The following is a 20,311-nucleotide window of genomic DNA, read 5'->3' on the forward strand; positions in this document are numbered from 1 at the left end:
AGTGGGATGCAGAGAAAGACCTGTTCACCACATCTTAGGCTAGGAACAGAGAACACTTCCTTACACAGAGTTAGACAGTTGGTCCACATAACTCAGAGTTTCCTGCACAGATTGGCAGCCACTCTCCACGGTTTCAGACTGGGAACATTCCAAGCCCTAACTGGAAATATTGGAAATGGAACTTGGGACCTTCTCAGCCATTGCTGCAACAAAGCCCTTCGCCTCCAGGCTAAATTATTATTATTTTGATTGATAGATTGAGTTTATATACTGCCCTATACCTGGAGGTCTCAGGGCAGTTCACATAAAAAATAACAACATGCAGTATATAATCAGAATAAAAACAACTCACAACTCAATAGCGCGCACCCCCCCCCCCCAGAAAAGAGCCACATTTTAAAAGGGTATAGGATGTAAAACAGATCAACCAAAGGCCTGGTTAAAAAGGAACTTTTTTTGCCTGGTGCCTAAAGGTGTATAACGAAGGTGCCAGGCAAACTTCCCTGGGGAGAGCATTCCACAGACGGGGAGCCACTGCAGAGAAGGCCCTGTTCACGTGTTGCCACTTTCCTGACCTATCGAGGAGGGGGCACACGAAGAAGAGCCTCAGAAGATGATCTCAGGGTCCGGGTAGGTTGATATAGAAAGAGGCGGTCCTTGAGGTATTGCGGTCCTGAGCCGTTTAAGGTTTATAGGTCAAAACCATCACTTTGAATTGGGCCCGGAAGCTAATTGGTAGCCACTGCAGTCAGACGAGGATCTGCCACTCTGTCTGCCTTTCCTCCAAGTCCCAGCAAGATAAGTCTGTGGTCGCATTTGGACTCAGGGTGGCTTCCTTGGACAGTGGCATATCTTTGTGTTAATTCTTTTCCTGTATAGTTGATGCTCTCAGACCGCCAGGCAGAAGGGGGGTGAGAAAAAGATGAAATTTGCACACCGGAACCTCTCTTCCTGTGGGGCTTCGAGCGAAAGTTCTTTTTCTTTTTCTTTTAAAAAAAAGGAAGTTGAAGCAACTCAGGCCTACAATCGCTTGCCTCGGGCACAGAGGAGGCTGCCAACATTGAGCTTTTATGTTTGAATCAAGGATGCAAACTTCAATAGGCGAAATGTCTAGAGTGTGATATATATATATATATAATGACTGACTAGAAAGATGCTCAGATTAATCACGCAGCTGATGTTTTTGTGTGTGCTAAGTGGAATGTAAGTTGAGCTGCTAATGTGGATTAAAGGTAAAGGGTCCCCTGACCATTAGGTCCAGTCATGGCCGACTCTGGGGTTGCGGCGCTCATCTCGCTTTACTGGCCATGGGAGCCGGCGTACAGCTTCCGGGTCATGTGGCCAGCATGACTAAGCCGCTTCTGGCGGACCAGAGCAGCGCACGGAAACGCCGTTTACCTTCCCACTGGAGCGGTACCTATTTATCTACTTGCACTTTGACATGCTTTCAAACTGCTAGGTTGGCAGGAGCAGGGACCGAGCAACGGGAACTCACCCCATCACAGGGATTCGAACCGCCGACCTTCTGATCGGCAAGTCCTAGGCTCTGTGGTTTTAACCCACAGCGCCACCCGCGTCCCAACTCAATGTGCATTAACACCCGGCCATTATGCACATTCACTGAGCCTCATGGAGAAGGTGCACAGAATCTGTCTGTGAAGAGGACATTATGTGCATTTCCTGGTCATTATGCACAATCCCCAGTCCCAAATGCACAAGGCCTTGGGGAATGTGCATAATATCGGTTGCGTCTTGTCTGGGCAATATGCACATTCTCCAATCACTATGCATAAACTCCAAAAAACATACTTTCCCCGCTATATTTCTTGTTCAACCTGTGCTCCCTAGGCTGCTTCTAGCCCACTGCCTAATCTCACATGCCCCACAACATATCCTCCCTGCGATCAGCCAAGCAGCAGGGGTTGGTTCAGATAATTTTTCATTAATTTCATATCCCGTGCTTCTTCCAAGAGTCCCTTTTTCTGCAGTGCAACCCCACTCTCAGCTGTCCCCTGGCCAACACAGAGAGAATTGTACTGAGACTTTTAACCCTGGAGTTGAGCTTGAGGTGATGCAGAAGAGAGCAGGGCTCAGTTTGTAGGTAGAAGAGGGAATTTTGGTTTCCCTGCCCCTGCTTTTGAAAATCCTGCCTTGTACAGAGCTGCCGAGGCTCGCGAACATCGCAGGGGAACAGCTGAGAGTCGGACTCGACAGCAGGAAAAGGGGCTGTTTCGGAAGAAGCTTGGGATATAAATATAATGAAAAATAGGAATCTGGACTGTTGGTCCACCCAGCTCAGTATTGCCCACACGGACTGGCAGCTGCACTCCAAGATTTCAGACACTTGTCTCATCCAACTAACAGAGTTACGGTTCATGCTTGTCTTCCTTTGGCTCTGGGCATCACCTCCAAGCCAACATAGCGGTAAAAAGTGTCACTTCCTGGAGCAGCATTTAAACTTCTTATATTTGCTGGTGAAACCGTCGCCTGCTTTAACTTTGAGAGCACACTGACCTCTAGTTGTCAGCTTTGGTAAAGACGGCTGCACATTTCCTTCCCTAAGTTTCCTATCTATAAGCTCTTGAGTCTCAGTGTGCCTCTGATGTAGAGTTTATCCATTCTTTTCTCTTTCTCCCTGCTTCATTTTCAAAACACAGAAGCCCTGGCGTGAGCTGCATCTGTGCAGTAGGGTGCAAGGTCCTTAATCAATCTCTCCCTCGTCATTTTTCAGCTCAAAATGGACCTCCCCTGGGTGCTTTTACACTTGTTGGGGGGAAAGATAGGGGTGCTCTCGAGCAGGAAAGCTGTAGGAGTGGAAAGGGGTTAAGCAGCTTTTCCCAGTTGGGTTTGGGTTTTGGGAGGAGGCAATCCATAGAATCAACTCGGATTAACATGTAGTTTGAACTTTACTCATAAGGTAGTTGTAGCCTTGTTACGCTGCCGTTTCTACGGGGATATACGCTTGGTATTTATTACCCCTGCTATGCAAAAAATCTCCAAATGAATCCAAACTTCAGTGTCTTAAAATCCCTGGTAGAGGACAAGGATCCTGAGATCACGTTAAGGGTAGCCAAATTCTGCGCGATTGCCATAAAACTTAGGGAACAAGCTGTGCTATCATAACAATTGCAGTTTTAAATGATAATTTTAGGTTATATGTTAGGGACTAAGTTTTAATTTTTATATATTTTTAACCGTTGCTATATCTGTATTGTCCCTCTTATACCTAATTGCAAATTCAAATGTATCCCTATCGTGTTCTATGACTTCCTTGATATTGTGTGTGGGCTGGAACTGGTCTGTGACCGAAATAATAAAATTCATTCATAAGGTAGGGTGGTGGGGAGCATGATCATATGCTTGAAGCTTCTCCATAACTTCATTCTTGATGCTGTACACACCCTGCCCTATTTGCAATCTTTTCATTTTGATACTAGGAATGAAGATCGTGAGCGGGCGTGGAGGGCATCGCGAGACACCAAACTGGAGCCCATTCCAAACTGTGAAGCCTGGTGAGTTCACTCTTTGCCGTGGTGGCAGCTCTCATGCACTCAGAATTTTTCCCCATCAACCTGTCCATAGCGAGCCATGCTGAGGAACTGGCAGGACAACGGGCAGGGCCTTTTTGGTGGTGGCACCCTCACCGAAACAATTTACTTCCCAGATAGGCAAGTTCAACAGGCATGTCTTTTGGCTTGCTTGTTTTTCTGGAGATACGAAAGAACCATCGTTCCCTGGCAAACGTTTGGGGAGTTAACTTTAGTTTTCTGAGATTCCACCGATGTCCTGTTGTTCTTTTCTGGTTTTTATAGGGTTTTTAATGGCTGTGGCACTGTTCGCTGGTTTTTACGGATGCATTTTAGTGGCTGTTTTTTTAGCGACTGGTTTTTATCCATTGTTAGGTTTCCTCCGGGCTCCTTTGGAGCCATGGGGAGCGGAGGTAAATCTCTACACAAAAGGTGCATGGCCCAGCTAAAGTGATGAAGCGCCTTCCAAGTTTGATCACTTTCAGTGGGAGAGTTCAGTACACTGACATCATAGAACCGTAGAGTTGGAAGGGACCGTGAGGGTCATCTAGTCCAGCCCCCTGTGATACAGGAATCTTCCTGCCCAACGTGGGGCTTGAACTCACTCATGCTCTTAACGACTGAGCTATCGTGCATGGGCTGAAAGTGGGTTTTTGTTTTGTTTTTAATTTTTGTTATTTTTAAAAAATAGATTGCAAACATAAAGTCCAAAACAAAGCAGAACAAACAAGACAAAGCAATACAAAAAACAAAGATTAAAAAAAGATAAATCACACCTACAAAGAAAACTATAGGTAAAGGTAAAGGGACCCCTGACCATTAGGTCCAGTCGTGGCTGACTCTGGGGTTGCAGTGCTTATCTTGCTTTACTGGCCGAGGGAGCCGGCGTACACCTTCTGGGTCATGTGGTCAGCATGACTAAGCCACTTCTGGAGAACCAGAGCAGCGCACAGACATGCCGTTTACCTTCCCGCCAGAGCGGTACCTATTTATCTACTTGCACTTTGAGGTGCTTTCGAACTGCTAGGTGGGCAGGAGCAGGGACCAAGCAACGGGAGCTCACCCCGTTGCGGGGATTCGAACCGCCGACCTTCTGATCGGCAAACCCTAGGCTCTGTGGTTTAACCCACAGCGCCACCCGCGTCCCTCTAAGAAAACCATATCCTCATACTAATCGTTACATACATATACACATATTGACTTCCTTTGTTTGTTCTGAGACCTCATAGTTTTTAATCTTTCTGTATTGTTGTGTCTAGTGTAGATTACCTCTATCTTTATACCTCTTGCACCATTTTTCAATTTCTTTAACCCCGCAAAGCTTCATTCATTACATACCGATATACTTACTTTAGAACAATGTTTTTTCATATATTCTTTAACACAGTCCCATTCTTTTACTAATTTTTGGGCTGATTTTCCCCTGAGGAATGCTGTGAATCTTGCCAAATATATATATACTGTATTTTTCGCTCGATAACACGCACCCGACCATAACACGCATGTAGTTTTTAGAGGTGGAAAACAAGAAAAAAAATATCCTACACGAAACAGTGGATGTATGATTTTTGTGGTTCGTGCTGTGGCCACAGACATGTGATCTTATGGTGAGTTTGGGGCAGCCCAATGCAAAAATCCTGAGGATCCATGTGAATCCATGTTTGTAACCACGTTTTTGCACCACTGCAGCCCCAGGCAACAGTGTGTGCATGATTTTTTTGGTGCAAACTGTAGCCATGGACATGCTATGTGATCTGATGGTGAATTTGGGGTGACCCAGTGCAAAAATCCTGAGGATCCATGTGGATCTGTGCTTTGTAACCACGTTTTAAGTGGGGAGGGAAGGGAAAGCACACAAGGGACAAGGAACACGCATGGAGCAGGCTCTGCTTTTCTCCCTCCCCCCCCCCTTAGCGAGCTGAAAAACTTTGCTGGAGGGACAGAGAGCCTGCTTGCTTTAAAGGAGCCAACCGGACAGGAGCAGCTTACACTCGTGTAAGCAGCTCCTCCCCTCTCCCGCTTTGCTCCTTTAAAGCAAGCAGGCTCTGCTTCTCTCCCTCCTTCCCCCCCCCTTAGCGAGCTGAAAATCTTTCCTGCTATTTCCAGCAAAGCGGGACGAGAGAGATACAAGAGAGCCTGCTTGCTTTAAAGGAGCCAACCGGACAGGAGCCGCTTACACTCGTGTAAACGGCTCCCCTCCCGCTTTGCTCCTTTAAAGAAGCAGGCACTCTGTCCCTCTCTGAAATGATGTTGTTGTTGTTTAGTCATTTAGTCGTGTCCGACTCTTCGTGACCCCATGGACCAGAGCACGCCAGGCACTTCTGTCCTCCACTGCCTCCCGCAGTTTGATCAAACTCATGCTAGTAGCTTCAAGAACACCATCCAACCATCTCATTCTCTGTCGTCCCCTTCTCCTTGTGCCCTCCATCTTTCCCAACATCAGGGTCTTTTCCAGGGAGTCCTCTCTTCTCATGAGGTGGCCAAAGTATTGGAGCCTCAGCTTCACGATCTGTCCTTCCAGTGAGCACTCAGGGCTGATTTCCTTCAGAATGGAGAGGTTTGATCTTCTTGCAGTCCATGGGACTCTCAAGAGTCTCCTCCAGCACCATAATTCAAAAGCATCTGAAATGATAGTCATGTTCAAATATAGAAAAGGACGTCACATAGAGGAGGGAGAAAGGTTGTTTTCTGCTGCTCCAGAGAAGCGGACACGGAGCAATGGATCCAAACTACAAGAAAGAAGATTCCACCTAAACATTAGGAAGAACTTCCTGACAGTAAGAGCTGTTTGACAGTGGAATTTGCTGCCAAGGAGTGTGGTGGAGTCTCCTACTTTGGAGGTCTTTAAGCAGAGGCTTGACAACCATATGTCAGGAGTGCTCTGATGGTGTTTCCTGCTTGGCAGGGGGTTGGACTCGATGGCCCTTGTGGTCTATTCCAACTCTATGATTCTATGATTCCTCCCCATTCAGCGGCTCTTCACGCACAGACATTTCCCCTTACTTTCTAGGAGGAAAAAAATGTGTGTAATGGAGCGAAAACTACGGTAGATTCACAAAATTTGATTTGCCATTCTTTTATTGATGGGATTTTCCCCCGAAAGTGGGTTTTTAAAGTGCTTGACTTGGCCCTCTGGAAGCAAAGGAAAATAGGAAGGTGCCTCACTCAGGTCCCCAATTCATCCATCTAAGCTCAATATTGTCTACACATATTGGAAGCAACTATCCCATCCCTGCCTGGAGACCCCTGCATTCAAAGCTGATCCTGTACTGCTGAGCTACAGCCTTTCCCCAAATAAATTGGTATTATCTCAGAACACAGCCTTCCCGAATGTGTTGCTGGTTCCCCAGTGGTGACAGCTGGGACTGGTGTGAGCTGTACTTGCAAACATCTGGAGGACTCTATTTTAGGGAAGACAAACTTCTTTTTTATTACAGTATTGAATCTTTTTAGGACAATTGCCAAGCATCAAGCTGAAGCACAACTGCATGTATAGATGTTAAGCCTTGTATGCAGACTTATTTTTTTAATAATAATAATCAAGAGTTCTACATTCTATTTTTTTTTAAGCATGTTTCTAGTCTTTAATAAGCTCAAAGGTGGGTGCATGATGAAATCTCAGAAACCAAAAAGCAACGTTCGGATTCGGAGGGTGGGATAGGGCCAGAGTTCAGCTGGCCAGAGAGGGTGAGGTTTGTTCCTTTGTTCTTTCCATTTTAATTTTCAAGACCTTGTCTTGCAGTTAAAATAGCAATCCAGTAAGAAGTATGAAATACATAAAGAGAGAGAAGAAAGAAGCACATGAGACATGGGTGGTGTGTGTGTGGAATATCTCTGCTCCTTTTGCACATTAAAAAGCCATTAATGGATCTTCAGAAAGTCCATTACCATGTGTGAGCTTGCCGAAATTCAGGGCCTAGTGCAGTCCTGCAAGCTTGTTTTTCAGAATGGTAGTTAAAGCGTAGGAAGCTACCTTAACACTGAGTTAGACCCCTGGTCCATTTTGCCAAGGGTTTCCCAAACTTGGGTCTCCAGCTGTTTTTGGACTACAACTCCCATCATCCCTAGCTAGCAGGGCCAGTTGTCAGGGATGATGGGAGTTGTAGTCCAAAAACAGCTGGAGACCCATGTTTGGGAAACCCTGAAATAATAATAATAATAATAATAATAATAATAATAATAATAATAATAATAATAAATAACCCGCCCATCTGGCTGAGTTTCCCCAGCCACTCTGGGCAGCTCCCAATTGAGTATTAAAAACGATACAGCATTAAATATTAAAATCTTCCCTAAACAGGGCTGCCTTCAGATGTCTTATAAAGATAGGATAGGTGCTTATTTCCTTCATATCTGAAGGGAGGGCGTTCCACAGGGCGGGCGCCACTGCCGAGAAGGCCTTCTGTCTGGTTCCCTGTAACCTTCTCGCAATGAGGGAACCGCCAGAAGGCCCTCGGCGCTGGACCTCAGCATCCGGGCAGAATGATGGGGGTGGAGACGCTCCATCAGGTATACTGGACCGAGGCCGTTTAGGGCTTTAAAGGTCAGCGCCAACACTTTGAATTATGCTCGGAAACGTACTGGGAGGCAATGCAGGTCTTTCAGGACTGGTGTTATGTGGTCCCGGCGGCCACTCCCAGCCACCAGTCTAGCTGCCGCATTCTGGATTAATTGCAGTTTCCGGGTCACCTTCAAAGGTAGCCCCACGTAGAGTGCGTTGCAGTAGTCCAAGCAAGAGATAACTAGAGCATTCAGCACTCTGGCGAGACAGTCTGCGGGCAGGAAGGGTCTTAGCCTGCGTACCAGGTGGAGCTGGTAGACAGCTGCCCTGGACACGGAATTAACTTGTGCCTCCATGGACAGCTGTGAGTCCAGAATGACTCCCAGGCTGCGCACCTGGTCCTTCAGGGGCACAGTTACCCCATTCAGGGCCAGGGAATCCCCCACCCCCGCCCGCCCCCTGTCCCCCAAAAACAGTACTTCTGTCTTGTCAGGATTCAACCTCAATCTGTTAGCCGCCATCCATATGGCTCAGTGCTGTCTGTACTGACTGGCAGTGACTCTCTGGGATTTGGGGCAGGGCTCCTACCAGTGGTACGTGGGGATGCTGAGGATTGAATATGAGGCCTTCTGCGTGCAAAGCAGAAACTTCACCTCTATAGCCCACCTTTTTTTCCAAGGAGCGCAAGGTGACGTACATAGCTCTTTTTGGCATACAGCTAAGGAAATGGGGGCAATTGGCAGGCCCCCAGTTGGCTCCAGCCCACTGGCCAGTGTGCCAGTCAAACTCCAGTCCTTGATACAGCATGAATCTGCGACCTGAGCTTCAGGGGACAGGGCACGCTACTCAGCAGAGTAAACACTGCGCAAAAAGAAGTGAGCCTATTTACAAGCAGTTTATTCAGCGTACATCAGGACAAAAGGAAACGTGTTTGATCTCCTTCGTGTCCGAAGCAAGACAGCTAAAGCAAAAGCTAGACACAAACAGAAGTTCCCAGCAAGCTGTGCTGGAGTGTAAACAGACATGTGACACACAACAGTCATGCCTGTTCCGTAAGGTGGAATGGAATATCCCAACAGTTCTCTCCCCAACCCGTTATATCCCCTTGTCAGGGAACTGCCATCAGAGGTAAGGGGAGAAGTAAGACGCTCCAGTGATGCAGGGGAGGGAACTAGCAAGGAGAGAGAGAGAGCTTCCGCTGGGGAAGGAAATCCAGGGGACACCAGGGAGAAAGGGGAGGCTGAGAGTACTGCGGAGGGGAGGCTCCGAGACTCTTCCAGTGAAATCAGCGGAGAGAGCACAGGACCTCCGCTTGGCACGCCCACGCTGCACAGAAAGCTTCCGCGCAGAGAATCTAGGAGGAGACTTGGCGTCAAAGAATTTCTATGTTGGAGGAAATTTAGGAGACGCCCACTCACGGATTCTGCCAGTGACTAAGACAGTCGCGTTGTAAGGGCTGTCTAACCCGGGAAAGGTTTAGCTATACTACCAGCTTGGAGCAGTTTGCAGTTTACGCACAAGCAACCCCAATTCCCACTACACCCCTCAACAACGCTGTGAGATAGGCTAGCCTGGGAGTGGAGTGAGTGAGTGACTGGCCCAACAACACCCAGCAAGCTTCGTGGCCAAGTGGGGAGTTAAACCCTGGCCTCCCAGACCCTAGTCGAACGCTTTGTCCACTGCTCCCCACTGCCTGCCAGCAGTCTCAGCACCTAGCTCCATATTGTAGGCCAGGGTTCCAGGCAGGGGGCCTTTCCTGCCTACCTGGAGATGATAGGGATTCAGCCTGGGGCCTGCTGCATGCAAAACAGAATCTCTCCCCCTGAGCAAGCACACTGGGAGAGACTCTTGAGAGCAGGCCGAAGGGACTGAAATGACTCCTTTTCTCCCCCATCTTCTTCCCTGCGGCTCCTCCCTCCTGCGCTGCCTTTGCCTCTGCCTGGTGGGAGGGCTGCCCCTTCAGCGCCAAGCCGACGACTGAGGAAGTCAAGGGCTGGTCCCAGTCTTTTGACAAGTTGATGAAGAACCCAGCTGGCAGGAACGTGTTCCGGGAATTCTTACGGACTGAGTACAGCGAGGAGAACATGCTCTTCTGGCTGGCTTGCGAGGAACTCAAAAGCGAGTGCAACAAGCACGCCATCGACGAGAAGGCTCGGATGATCTACGAAGATTACATCTCCATCCTTTCGCCCAAGGAGGTACCTGTCCGTTTGCAGCTAGAATTATTGACTTGGAAGGGGTCCCGTCCCAAGCGTCAGCTAGTCCCACCCCCTACAGTCCAGGAATCTCTGCTAGATCATAGCTACCCATAGCTTAAAAACTGTTATTTGATAATGTACTTTATTGTCCCAGCTCCCTCCCCCCCTCCCCCTGGGTGATGTGTCCATTTCCCCTGTAGTCCCCAGTAGGGCTGGACGATGTATCGATACGTCATCCAAAATCAGTTTGAAGTCCACATCGTGATAACAGTTTCATAATATTGGACATGGCAATATTTCGCGAATCATGTGTGTGTGCTGTGTAAAAAAAACGTGATATTGGGAGAAACGTCCATCCCTTTTCTCGTGATTCCTGCCGCCCCTGTTGCTCTGCAATACAAAATAACAGCCATAACAATTTGTTAAAGATAAGTAAAAATGTGTCGCTTACAGACCCCTAAGTAGAAGCGGTTTCCGGGACATTACCCTGTTTGCTTCCTTATAGCAGACATTGTGAAAAATCAGGACAGTCATACCTCGGGTTAAAGTCGCTTCAGGTTGAGCGTTTTCAGGTTGCTCTCTGCGACAACCCGGAAGTTAACGGAATGGGTTACTTCCAGGTTTCACCGCTCACATATGCGCAGATGCTCAAAATGACATCACGCGCATGTGCAGAAGCGCCGAATCGTGACCCGCAGATGCGGGTTGTGTTCTACTCAGGATGCAAACAGGGCTCCGGAACGGATCCCGTTCACATCCAGAGGTAGCACTGTATATCGCAATGTTTAGCTGGTGAAAACCAGACATCGCTCAGCCCTTCTCCCCAGCAGATTCACTTTCCATCTTTCCCCTAAAAGGTGTGTTGCTTCTCTCGCCCACCTGTCCCTCAGGTCAGCCTGGACTCCCGCGTCCGTGAAGGCATCAACCGCAAGATGCAGGAGCCGTCCTCGCACACCTTCGACGATGCACAGCTACAGATCTACACGCTCATGCATAGAGACTCCTATCCCCGTTTTCTGAACTCAGCCGTATACAAAGCACTGCTCCAGAGCGTCTCTCGGTCATCCTCGGAGTCCTAAGCCCCTTCCACCACCACTGGGGAGGGTGGGGAGAGAAGCAAAATACGAAGTGACGGTTCTCCTTTCATACGGCAGGTGTTAACTTTGGGGGTTTTTTAAATATATATATATATGGACCTCCCACTTGGTCTTACAGAACCAAGGGACCTGAAATGGCATTCTGGGCCAAATCCTGTAAAACCGCCTCAGTTCTGAACAACAAGCTGCTGGTCCAACTTACTAGGAAGTTCACTCCGTGCAAACCTGCCCCATCTTCTTCTGCCAGAAAGGTGACACCTGCCATCACGTGAACCTCAAAACTCAGGCCTCTGCTTTTACTACTGAATCCGTGTTGGCAAGCTAGCTGACCACGCAGAAGAACTAAAGTACGGAAGGAATCGGCCAACTGGTGCAGGGAGGGGTGGGGGTTGGGAGGGGGCAAGAGAATCCTGGGCAACATGGCGAAAGAAAAGAAAAAGGCCAAAATCCACATCTTCTGAATATTGTTCTTCCTGTCTTTTTTCTGTTTTGTTCGGTTTTCCCTGTTTAAAAAAAAAAAGAGCTGTTTCCGTGGCAGATCTCAAATGGTTCTGGTGGAAGCTTCAGTCAGACCAATATGAGTGTAGCATAAGAATATTCTGAATTGCACAGGTGTAGGTGGTGGTTTTTGGCCAGAGAAGAGTCCCGTGCAACTCAAAGGCTTTCTCTATTTCCCCCAAGTTGCATTTATTCCAGCTGGGACCAGACCTAGGGTTGTTGAGGAGTTCCACTGAAAGCAGACCTCCCTGGTGCAAATCATGGTTTTGCTATTTCCAGAAGCAACCCGGAAGTAAACTCCCAAATTTCCTGAGATCCCAGAAGTGTACAGGGGGCTTCCATGTGTTAGCAGCACAGGGGAATTCATAGTGTGATTACGCGTTCGTCCTATAAAGATTCAGGACGCTTTTGGTAGTGGAGTTGCTGGTTGGAGCCCATCAGATTCTGGGAGGTGTGAGGCTCTGGAACTGAGACCTGGTTTTCGAAAGGTGAAGGAAATGATTGGCAGGTGGAAAACGGGGGTTCCACCTTGGATGGAGCAGACTTGGTCGGAGAAGGAAACCTTTCTGCCAGGCCACAGCACTCCGTGGCATAGCAGTCATGCCAAGATGACGCCTTGAGCCTCTGAAGGCTGTTGCTTTCATGTGAGCTTCCTAGAAGCATCTGGTTAAGCATGGAGGAAGCAGAAAGCTAGAACAGATGGACCATTGATTTCATCCAGCTGGTCTGTCCTCACTGTACATGCTAGAGCAGAATGGAGTAGCTCAGTCGTGTCTTTTGGAGGAAGACAGCATCTCCTCCCTCCAGCAATTCAACAGCAGAAGTAGGCAGAGTGAGTGAGATAGGACTATGGGATATGGGATGGGGTGGCCCGTCTCAGAGGCTGGGTTGCTTAGCAACAACCTCTAAGGAAGCCTAAAGGTCAAGGGTGTCACACACGCCTCTCAGACAGGGCTGTGGTTCCTTTTAATCAGAATTGCAGAGTTGGGAGGGACCCTGAGGACCGTCTAGTCCAGCCCCCTGCAATGCAAGAACCTCAACTAAAGCAACTAGGGCAGGTGGCCATCCAGCCACTGCTTAAAGACTCCCAGAAGGAGTCCATTCCACTGTTGAACAGCTGTTGCCATCAGAAAGTTCTTCCTGCTGTTTAGTCAAAATCTCCTTGTAACTTGAAGCCGTTGGTTCGGGTCCTGTCCTCATAGGAGCAGGAGAAAACCAGCTTGCTCCATCTTCCATGCGGCAGTTCATTAGATATTTGAAGATGGCCATCATATCTCCTCTCGGTCTCCTCTTGAGGAGACAGGCGTCCCACCAGATTTGGTTTCTCCCATCCTACCGTTGCAGTAACGGGAGAAGCTGTATCCACAAAAAGGGAGAGACGCTTCCTTGGTAGAAACTCCTTGCATGGAGTGAGACGGCTGCCCTTCTTGTTCTGTTCATGCAGTGTTTCCAAAAGTGAAACCCTCACCGGAACTATTCCAGGTCCCAGTGGGCATCTGCCTGGGGCAATGCCAATTTGTGGACTCTTCCTCACACTAGATGTGCAGCTGGTTTTGTGTCTTCCATCAAAGATGGGACACCCTCCTTTTGTTCTTCTTTTTCCCCCCTTCCATGATCTCAAAAGCTTATATTGTTTGATGGTGGGTGTCAAAATTGGAGCTTGTGTCACGACCACAGCCTGTTTGCCACGGCCTCTTCCGAAAGATGGGCATGGATGTCTGTCGAAATCATGTTTTCATCAAGCCACAATATGCAATGATGTTGAGGCCTCTGTGTCGCCGCCACCCCACACCGATGTTGGAGAGCCAGTAAGACTTGAGCTCCTTCTCAACTGTCTTTTATTTCCAGTTCTCTCGTTTCTGCCTGGTAACACCTGCACTTCGTGAAACTGGCCTTGGAGGGTCTTAAAAGGAGCAATTGGGTTTCCCTTTTCCCTCTTTCCACACAACACTCAGAGGGCACACGTTCACATCCATGGCAGGCTTCACACACACAACAAACCCTTTCTTGACCTGTGGAACTCTCTTCCACCAGAAGTAATAAAGGCCAATTGTGTCAATTGAGGGTTATTATTTTTTTACAGGTGCAAGAAATGTGAGAATTGCAGCAAGTGACCTCAAGTAATTACAACAGTGTGAATAGGCTGAGTGTCTTTAATTCTGGAAAGGAAATGGCATTTTGCGAGAGAGTACTGTAGCTGTGTTAGGATACATCTTTCCTGATTCAGACTGGACAGATCAGTTCTGACTCTTGCATTGATATAGATGTAGTGACAACAAAATCTTTCTCTTGAATGCCAGTTCCTACACACTGGTGTGTTTGTGGAATGCAGAGGTTTGCAGAAATGCAAAAAAAAATTCTTTTTTTTTAGGAAAAGAAATGAGGGACAACTCCAAAACAGCTCAAGGAGGGCTGAGTGTGCTCGATTGGACTGGAATGCTGTCTGTTGAGCATGGCTGGGTAGCTGGAACACTAGACAGAAGGATTCCATACTGCAACATTTAATATACAGTGGTGCCCCGCAAGACGAACGCCTCGCGAGACGAAAAACTCACAAGACGAAAGGTTTTTTCGTTTTCGAGTTGCCTCGCAAGACGAATTTCCCTATGGGCTTGCTTCGCAAAACGAAGCTTGCCCCGCAAGCTCCGGGGATAGCGGGAAGCGCAGTGCGTCTTCCCCGCTGTCCCCGGACCTCTTTTGAAGCAAGGGGCGGCGGGGAGAAGATCGCTTCTCCCCGTTGCCAGCCCCACAAGCTCCAGGGATAGCGGGAAGCGCAGCGCGTCTTCCCCGCTGTCCCCGGACCTCTTTTGAAGCAAGGGGCAGCGGGGAGAAGATCGCTTCTCCCCGTTGCCAGCCCCACAAGCTCCGGGGACAGAGGGGAAGGTGCAGCGCCTTCCCTTCTCTCCCCGGACCCCTTTTGAACCAAGGGGCGGCAAGGGGGAGAAGCGATCTTCTCCCCGCAGCCCCTTGCTTCAAAAGAGGGGACAGAGCGGCGCTTCCCCTCTGTCCCCGGACGGTCTCCATAGGAACGCATTGATTGATTTTCAATGTATTCCTATGGGAAACCGTGCTTCGCAAGACAAAAAACTCGCAAGAAGAGAAAACTTGCGGAGCGAATTAATTTCGTCTTGCGAGGCACCACTGTATATATATATTTGGCAGATTCCTCTTGCACAGCATAATTACGAGGGGCTTTGTCTTCTACTCACAACAACCCTGGGATGTAGATCGTTCTTATTCCCATGTCATAAATTGAAAACTCAAAACAACGCGGCAAGTGCCTCATCAGCACCCAACTCTCTTAATGGGCGGCGACAGTCGTAGTGCCTCTGTGAGTCTTGTCCCTTTGGGTTAAGGAATATGGCTAGTGCTTGTGCTGTGCATTGAGTGGGAAAGCCAAGAGGTGAAGTTGTGTCACAGTAACTATAGGGGAAAATAAAATTCCCCTGTAGGTGATGTTGGCTCAATATCTAGAGAATTTACAGTGGTGGCTCGCAAGACGAATGCCTCGCAAGACAGAAAACTCGCTAGACGAAAGAGTTTTCCGTTTTGGAGGTGCTTCGCAAAACAAATCTATGGGCTTGCTTCGCAAGACGACAATGTCTTGCGAGTTCCTGCTGTTTTTTCACCTCCCCCCTTTTTCTAAGCCACTTATCAGCTGATCCGATCAATAGATAAGCCACTAAAAGCCGCTAATAGCACTAATCCGCTAATCCTTCAATGGGCTTGCTTCGCAAGATGGAAAAAAACCCACTAGACGAAGAGAATCACAGAACCGATTCTTTTCGTCTTGCGAGGCACCACTGTACTTTGGCAGGCATCTGCCAGATCCATGCAAAAAAAAATTATGGCCCACCTGCCACACTGATTTTGGGGAACAGGCAACAAAATGTGGGGTTATGTTCCATGTTCTGGGGTGGCTGTACGTTATGCTGCTTTGAACATGGAGGTGGTGATTATCTGAGTGCTCCACCAAGGAACGAAGACACAACCACACACACATTGCTTCTTAATGCTGTGTTGTGGTTGCCTAAAAGCAGCAGAAATGCATCTGAGTTCCAGCACTTTTCTGACCAAAGCTTTTCCTGCAAACGTGGATCAGGTACGAGGTCTGTGGATATAAAGGATCTGGTTCGTGTATGAGAGAGAGAAATGTTTGGGGGAATGGTCAAGAGATCACCCTGCTAATTGTTCTTACTGGACAGATGTTGGGATGGGCAGATCAAAAGCTGGAGGAGAAAGGGTTACGTGGCCTCTCCCCACCCAACCTTCCAATTGGGCCATTTTCAATTTAAAAAGAAGCATAGCACTCTAATGTAGTGCTAGACTATCCAGTGCTCAGGGTGGAAAGCAGGTTTGTCACAGGAAGTCTCCCTATGTGGTTTCTCCAATATTAATGATGGGTGTTATTCACTGGGGTGAATGGGCACTTTTCATAAAACAATCAGTCAATGGTATTCAGGCAGGGCATGGTCTATAATCTGCAATGTTTTAAAACAAGTTCCAACTCCCCTTTCTTCCTGGACTCCCAAAATGTAAAGTTACTACAGTGGTACCTTGGGTTGAGTGCTTAATTTGTTCCGGAGGTCCGTACTTAACCTGAAACTGTTCTTAACCTGAAGCACCACTTTAGCTAATGAGGCCTGCTGCTGCTGCCGCACCGCCAGAGCATGATTTCTGCTCTCAACCTGAAGCAAAGTTCTTAACCTGAAGCACTATTACTGGGTTAGAGGAGTCTGTAACCTGAAGCATAGGTAACCTGAGGTACCACTGTATATGAAACCCAATGAAATCTTCAGTTCTTAGTGAGGGTGGACACTTTCACATTTAGTATGTTGTTTAACAACTTTTCATAAGCCTACCCTGACTTTTAAAGGTAAAGGGACCCCTAACCATTAGGTCCAGTCGTGACCGACTTGGGTTGTGGCGCTCATCTCGCTTTATTGGCCAAGGGAGCCGGCGTACAGCTTCCGGATCATGTGGACAGTATGACAAAGCCGCTTCTGGCGAACCAGAGCAGTGCATGGAAACGCCGTTTACCTTCCCGCCAGAGCGGTACCTATTTATCTACTTGCACTTGGACGTGCTTTCGAACTGCTAGGTTGGCAGGAACAGGGACCGAGCAACGGCAGCTCACCCCGTCGCGGGGATTCGAACAGCCGACCTTCTGATCAGCAAGTCCTAGGCTCTGTGGTTTTAACCCACAGCGCCACCCGCGTCCCACCCTGACTTTTAGAGGAAAACAAAACTGTAGAATTCTTAATTTGAAGATTTGCAGTATAAGAAATGTTGCTCATCTGAGAGCCATCCTTCCTCCACCCTATAGTATTTGACACCAGAAGTCTGGATTGCCTGACGCTGAGAGTACGAATCTGATTTATGACAGCAAGTATCAAAAGACCCTATGCCACACTCAAAGGAGTGGTAAATGCAATGCAAATGACAGTGTGAAACAACAGACAGAGGAAGTCTAAGTACTGTTTTAAATGTACCTTCTCAGACACAAGCATTTTGGGAACTTCAGTGTTCACTCAAGTATCGGGTGAATGGGTAAACGAGTCCTGCTTGGGGCATGGACAAAATTGTCCCCAACCTTTCAGAATCAAATGTGCTTCCTACACAGCTCCATAGGACCGCGGCGCAAAAGGCAGATGAAAACTTGAGATGCATCACAACATTTGGAGCAGATGGCTTCATAAAGGAACAAGCCTGCATTGCATGATAGCTATTTTCAAGTTAGCTGAGTGGGATAAGTGCATTTTCTCAAGGTGAGAGAGACAGGCTAAATTTGAAGAGCTTTGGGGGCCTCTGCCTGAGCTGAGTCTGCAAGAATTTTGAGGGAAGCTGCAATAATTTTATTTTATTTTTAACCTTAAGCAAAGCTTCCACATGCATTTTTGCACATCCCTGGGAAAGGACCCATGCAAATTATTCCATCTGTGATCTGGGCAAAGTTAGGTAATCTATGGAGATGCATGTAACTGAGCCCTGTCAATTCTGACTGGGCGCTTAACAACGTCTCCCTCCTGGGATATAGATATTTGGGTTTAAGAGACATTTATAGACTGCCCTTCATCCCAAAGGATCCCCAGGTGGTTAACATACAAGATGAAACAGTCTACAGTGGCGCCTTGGTTCTCAAACTTAATCCGTTCCGGAAGCCCATTCCAAAACCAAGGTGCGCTTTCCCATAGAAAGTAATGCAAAACGGATTAATCCGTTCCAGGCTTTTAAAAACAACCCCTAAAACAGCAATTTAACATGAATGTTACTATCTAACGAGACCACTGATCCATAAAATGAAAGCAATAATGTACAGTACTGTGAAACAAATAAGACAGTATTATAGATGATAAAAATTATCTTCCGCACAGTCACGAGAACAACAGAAAAAAGCCTCAAAAATACAAAATAGCAAAAACAAAAGTGCCAAACTTAATCCATTCCGGAAGTCCATTTGACTTCCAAAATGTTTAAAAACCAAGGCGCAGCTTCTGATTAGTGCAGGCACCCTGGAAATGATAGCTGACAGCCACACTGGACGTTTGGCTTCCGAAAAACATTTAAAAACCCACACTTCCAGGTTTTTGGCATTTGGGAACCAAGGTGTTTGAAAACCAAGGTACCACTGTACTTAAAGCATCACATTAAGCAGGTAAAGTGGTTCAAGCACCGAAATATCCATGCCTGTTCAAATGCACATGTGGAAATCTCTCCAAGTTGCCAGTGAGCTGGAGGCAGCCTCTTGTGGAGTTTCACCAATGGGAGGGTCTGCTGCAGAGAAAGCCCTATTGTATGACAAAGGCCTGGCCGCAACATCAGGTGCAGCCACCAATGAAAGCAAAGCAACAAGGCCCAGCCTGGCAAGTGATGGAGAGTAGCTCCCAGTGAGTTATTTGGTCCCGACTCCCAAGTTGTTAAAAGGTGGCACCTTGTAGCAAAGGTCAGTGAAATCTGGCAGATAGCTACAACTGAGAGAGCCTTTTCCTCTTAAGAGGAAACTGGGCTTCCAATTTAATAGTTGTTTAGTCGTGTCCGACCCTTCATGACCCCATGGACCAGAGCACGCCAGGCACTCCTGTCTTCCACTGCCTCCTGCAGTTTGGTCAAACTCATGCTGGTAGCTTCGAGAACACTGCCCAACTTAATACCCTCCAACATTTCTCCAATGTGGCACAAAGGGCAGGAGAATATGATGAAAAGGTACATGTAATCTGGGACATGGGGGAGGTTTATCAAATGCATGGTAGACAAAGCAGATTGGCGATTCTGTCCAGAGCACTAGAACTCTGGGTATCCCCATGGATTTTACTGGGAGTGGATTCAAGACAGACCATCGTACTGCTCACAAAGCAGTATGGAATTTATGTAGATTTATCACCAGGGTTCATCTAGTCCAACCCCCTGAAATACTGGGATCTTTAATCCAATGTGGGGCTCAAACCCACAACCCTGAGATTAAAAGTCTCGTGCTCTACCAACTCAGCTATCCTAGCAGTAGATCACTGCCGCTGTCTTAGATAGATCTGTTTCGTTTTTTAAAAAGAAAATGCATGGAGGACAGCTAAGCTACTTAGCCATGCTGATAAAGTGGAATCTCCACATTTCAGGCAGCGTCAACCCCAACACCAGTTTGTGGGTCATGTTGGTTTGCGAATTTCCTAGAAGCACCTTGGCTGGCAACTCTTGGAAACTGGTTGCTTGGCTATGCATGGAGCCTTGGTTTCTAGTCTCCTGTTCTCTTGTGCAACTTTCAATTGCTGTAATGTATCTGCAAGGGGATTTTCTGTACAGTGTGCCCATGATTCAATGCATAGAGAATCCTGTTTGGGGGGCAGGGAGTAGGACTATGACCTTCAGATTCCCCTATCTCTTTCTACGCTTCAACTTGTCATGAAGATGAGAGCAGGAGAGCTGCGGCCCATCAAAATGATTCCTTTATATCTGCATTTTAAAATTGCAGCAGTTTCCCTAAAATTAATGATCAGGAAATGCTATTTTGCAGTGGATCTTATATTGCACTCATTTTGGATTATTTTTTTAGGGGGGAAGGGGATCCCCCCCCCAAGAAAATCCTTACTCTATGGATGCCATGGAAACAGCAGCGAGTACCAAACTGAATGCACAACTGTTCTTTCTCCATATCAAGCAACTCCAGCAGGAATAGAAATACGTTGGGGGAAGGAGAGGAAAATATGTTTATTTTTGCAAAACAGAAAAGGTGGAGCTTGGAAGCGGATTGGCAGGCTGGCTGCAATATTTGCCATATTTAGTCTGTTCTCCAACTGGCAAATGTACAAAACAGCTATGGAATCCCAGCACACAGAGGCTTGACGTGGCAGGCTGCCTTTTCAGATCATGTCAGATCCTTTCTGACCCATCCCTCTACCCAAAAAAAACCTTCATTTTTTATTTTTTTAAGTCTCTCCCACCCGAACCAATTACGGCAGTGAGTTCCTGGTGTCTTTAAGTGAAGGTATTTTAGAAGGA

The 20,311-nt window shown here is 47.4% G+C and overlaps 1 protein-coding gene across 3 annotated transcripts in view; it reads left to right on the forward strand.

The window, feature by feature from the left end:
* Window positions 1–13,880, forward strand: part of RGS19 (regulator of G protein signaling 19) — a 66,398-nt gene extending 52,518 nt beyond the window's left edge. For all 3 annotated transcript variants that reach the window (XM_082226528.1, XM_082226527.1, XM_082226529.1), the window contains exons 4-6: window positions 3,438–3,512; window positions 9,992–10,226; window positions 11,117–13,880. In XM_082226528.1, the coding sequence (XP_082082654.1) occupies window positions 3,438–3,512; window positions 9,992–10,226; window positions 11,117–11,305 (499 nt within the window). In that variant the 3' untranslated portion in view covers window positions 11,306–13,880. The remainder of the gene's footprint in view (window positions 1–3,437; window positions 3,513–9,991; window positions 10,227–11,116) is intronic.
* Window positions 13,881–20,311: the final 6,431 nt, after the last annotated feature.

This window comes from Podarcis vaucheri, assembly GCF_965113315.1.
Source record: "Podarcis vaucheri genome assembly, chromosome: 6".
NCBI classification, from domain to species: domain Eukaryota; kingdom Metazoa; phylum Chordata; class Lepidosauria; order Squamata; family Lacertidae; genus Podarcis; species Podarcis vaucheri.